The following is a 4,160-nucleotide window of genomic DNA, read 5'->3' on the forward strand; positions in this document are numbered from 1 at the left end:
CAAGTAGAATATTTGTTGTATTCATGGGAACAATTCAGAAAAAAACTTGCTCATGCATAGGCTGACATATAATATTAAAAAAAAAAAAGCTCATGATGAAAAGATTATCAACAGCTTTAATAACAGTATTATGATGGAGCCAAAATACCCCAAATGAAATCAGGTTCTTTCTTCCTCTGAGCTCTTCAAACACAGCAGCAGAAGCAGGCTCTCTCTGAGGAGCCTTCAAGCCAAAGAGACAAGGCTGGCACAGAAAGCTGCAGAGTCCCCGCTCTGCACCGAAAGAGTCGGGGCACTGTGACCTTCAGCCCAGTGGCACACAGAGATTAGGGGCAAGCAGGGGACTTCTGATAGCACTTCTGAGCCCTCAAGTCTGGGAACACATCCCAGCCCCAGACCTGGTCCATTCTGGGATGAGATGTACTGATGCCCTCCCTCCTGCTTGCCCTTGGCACCTTGGAAAGGAGACTGAACTTGGTGGCATATGACCTGGATGGCAAATGCAGTGACCTCTAGTCACAGCCCTGATCTTAATGGCTGTAGGACAACAACCTGATTCCTCTCTTCTGTAAACCAGCTTGGAGGCAGCCAGAAGACCTGTGGCCAAAGCGGACAGGTCCCTCTAGGTGGACCCAGCTCCAGTGCAGTGGAGGAGCTGCAGGACTGTGGTCCCTCTCTCCTGTTCAGACTGCACAGAGGGGTATGACCCATAGTTTTACCAGTCCCCACTCTTCTCCTTTATGGATGATGGTACTATTGTCACAGTATTCCTATCTCTTCTTGCTCCAAATGCCTTCTCAGAGGCTGCATGAACTTCCAAGATCCTGTGTATGCATAGGAGATGGACAGAGCTCCTTCACCTACAGGCTTAATGCTGACCTGATAGGCATGCTGGCGTGTCTAGAGGCAGCACGGAGGGGCAAGCAGAGCTTCCATCTCCCCACTGACTCTAAAGGGGGCCCAAAGACAGGAGGCAGGAACAGTTGCCTCCTACTTGTTTCTGCAGCTTTGCTGGAATCCATTGTCATTCTTCACATACTGATGCACACAGCAAGCTAATTTCCATGTGTATACCCTGCAGAAAGGAGGTACATGACGATTTTTCCTCTTGGTCTGCTCATCCTTTTTTTTTCCCCTGTCCACAGGGCTTCGCGTAACAAGTCTGAGAAGAAGAGGCGTGATCAGTTCAATGTTCTCATCAAAGAGCTTAGCTCCATGCTTCCAGGCAACACCCGCAAAATGGACAAAACGACTGTGCTAGAGAAAGTCATTGGCTTTCTGCAGAAACACAATGGTAAGATTTACTGCAGCTCTTCATGCTCGTGCCAGACGGTTGCTACACTCTCCTGTTTCCTTCCGTGATTATCAGAATGGCTCAAGGGGCCTAAAAGTGTCAACATAAAGTGTTGGGTTTTAATATCTCATCAAAAAAGATCATTTGCAGGCACTGTGCTGCCCAGGTGTATCTCCCTGGCTGCTCTTTAGTTGAGGATGAGTCTCAACCTGCTAGGAAAGGCGATGACTGTCAGGAACCAAGGGAAGGTGGACAGCAATGCCCTGCAGCACATGTGAAGAGGAGAGATGCCTTGAACAAGAGATATTTGGAGCCAGAGGGAAGATTCCTGTCCTTGAAATTTGCAATATTCTTGCAGAAGAACAAAGGATTTGCAAAAGTTCAGTCTTGTAAAGCCAGGAGTTGATTGCTTTAAATGCACACAGCAGTGACAGTTCAGTCCTTTAGACGTGTACCCTCACAGAGGACAGAGGAGATCTCTGACCCTACCCATCTTGTCATGCATGGACAGCCACCAGCAGCGGACAATCAGAACGCTTCCTTCAAAAAGTCAGGGCACTGGTTTAAAATGGGGATCTTTTGCTCTGCCCCTGTGAGGAAGAGGCTTCAGTGGGTGACCATGGGCAACACCCCCAATCCCACAAAGCAGAAAAGGCTTTCATGAGCTGATACACCACATCACCAGGCTCACCTTTGCTCCTCCAGCACCTCCTGTCCTCTGAGTGAAACAGAAGAGACCATAAAAACTCTTACATCATGACTCCCAACATAATGGAATCACAAATGTCAAACTTCTTGAGGAAATAATTACAGTGGTTCTGTTGCTAGAGCACAGTTTCTCCTTAAATGAATTTTTGCCACAGAGAAGATGATTTTATACAGGAGGGCACAACTAGGACATCTCAAAGTTTAATAATTGTATATACCTATTAAAAAAATGACAGTAATAACATATCTTTTTTCTTTTAGCTGCCCAAGGCAGAGTAAAGGAGGATGTGAATATGCTCAATTATAAAGCCGAGCAAAGAACAATCACACGAGCTTTGAATAAGTATAGATAAGTGTCGCTGATAGCCCAAATAATTTACTCCAAAAGGCACTTAATTTCTGGAAGAACAACTATGTAAAAGAAAGCTAACAGTCACAAATCCTTCCACAGCAATTGGGTCAAACTGTGACTGTTTTTTGTGCACTTGCTAAAAAAAGCAAATGTTATCTATTTTTAAACTAGATTAGTAGTCACACAGTATAATACAAAGTATCAGCATTTTAAAATGTTGATTAACTTCAGCATACTTTGGATCTGGTTTATTCAAGTGTATTTCCCTTTCATTTAGTAGGCTAAACCAAGATTTTGTCATAACGGAGGAGGAGGTCAATTTTCAGATTTTTTTCTTCATAAACAGTCTCCTTCTTCATAATCCGCAGAATCTCCCGAATCTCAAGTAATTCCTCTGACGGTCGCTGTTTCATGCATCCCAGCTTTTGCAAGCTACAGATCTGCTGAAAATATCCAATATTCTTAAACTGTAATAAAAATCTGACAGGCTGATCTCTCTTTTTTCCTTAGCCTGGTTTTGAAACCCCCGTGTGAGACGATGGGGGCTGTGGCCAGCGACAGCCCCCAGCAGTGCAGGAAGCCAGCTGAGTGAGCTGGCAGAAGCAAAGGGCTGCATCTCCACTAATAAACCTGCACCAGAGGCTTTGATTTCTTTCTAGGCAACCATATGCACAGGCACTGGTATAAATTTGTTGTCTTTAAAATCATTTAGCCACTTGGATTTCTCAAGCTAGTTTGCCTCTGTGCTCCGAACAGGGAGTGTTGACTATTACATGCTCTGGAAGTGTTAATCAATAGGATTAATTAGCAGGCAGCACCAAAAGGAGAAGACAGGCTGTGCTCAGCATCCCCTGACTACTAGAGCTGAATGACAGCGCTCTTAGACAAGCGGAGGGAGCAGCAAACAAAACCAGCTCAAGTCTCTCTAAATGACAAGATCTGTCCCCCATGACCCTGTGTACTCAGGCAGAGCTAATGTGAGTGGTTTTCGAGGGAGATGGCCCCCCACAGTGCACCCAGGTACCCCTGCTATGATCCCAGCTGCAGTGTGATGTCCTGGTGTGCCTGCACCCCTCCACGGAAAGCCCTTCAGCAGTGAGCATCCTCAGGCTGCTGCCAGGCAGCCCCCCCAGTGTCTCACGCAGCAGGGTCACCCTCATGAGCTGAGAGTGCAGGAGACCCTCCTCTCCAGGCAGGGTTTGGGATGAGATGCCAGTGCTCCAGTGTAAGGCTGATGCAAGCGCTCGTGTTTCATTCACACTTTGGGGAATGGAGCAATAGCTTTGCTCTTTGGGGTCACAGCCCTTTTAGACCCTTCTGAAGGGTTTTTCTTGCTACTCCCTACTTGGCACGGAAGCTGTAGGCTGAGAGCTGTAGCTCTCTGACATCCTAATTTTGAAGGTGTAAATTGTAAATATCAATTTGCCACGTGCTAATCCTTGCCTTGATTTTAATTTCATGCAAAGTGGGTTTATATTTTGATCAATACCCAAGTACTGCTGCTTGAGGCCAATGGCTATGTGAATACAGGCTCCCACTGAAGCCAGTTCAAGCTGAGCTGAGTTAAAAATGAGGATAGTATTTCAGGATTGGGTCCAGTTTAGGTAGTCATTGCTGTCTCTGTATGCAAAATCCATGCTTGAAAACTGCAATTTTTGAATATAAAGATGATTTCTATCTTTTCACAGCAACTCTTATAGAGTCTTGCAAGATAAACGTTTCTTCGATTTTAAAGTATTTATATGTTTTATTTGTCTAGAAGTCTCAGCACAGACGGAGATTTCTGAAATTCAGCAGGCCTGGAAG

The 4,160-nt window shown here is 45.4% G+C and overlaps 1 protein-coding gene across 1 annotated transcript in view; it reads left to right on the plus strand.

The window, feature by feature from the left end:
• Nucleotides 1–1,145: 1,145 nt before the first annotated feature.
• The window catches only part of LOC103782575 (neuronal PAS domain-containing protein 2-like), a gene marked incomplete at both ends in the record, with an annotated part of 13,345 nt that continues 10,330 nt past the window's right edge, over nucleotides 1,146–4,160 (plus strand). Inside the window, 2 exon segments of the mRNA XM_008950346.1 lie at nucleotides 1,146–1,294; nucleotides 4,114–4,160. Of these exon segments, the coding sequence (XP_008948594.1) occupies nucleotides 1,146–1,294; nucleotides 4,114–4,160 (196 nt within the window).

Source organism: Merops nubicus, unplaced genomic scaffold (assembly GCF_000691845.1).
Source record: "Merops nubicus isolate BGI_N331 unplaced genomic scaffold, ASM69184v1 scaffold14962, whole genome shotgun sequence".
Taxonomy (NCBI): domain Eukaryota; kingdom Metazoa; phylum Chordata; class Aves; order Coraciiformes; family Meropidae; genus Merops; species Merops nubicus.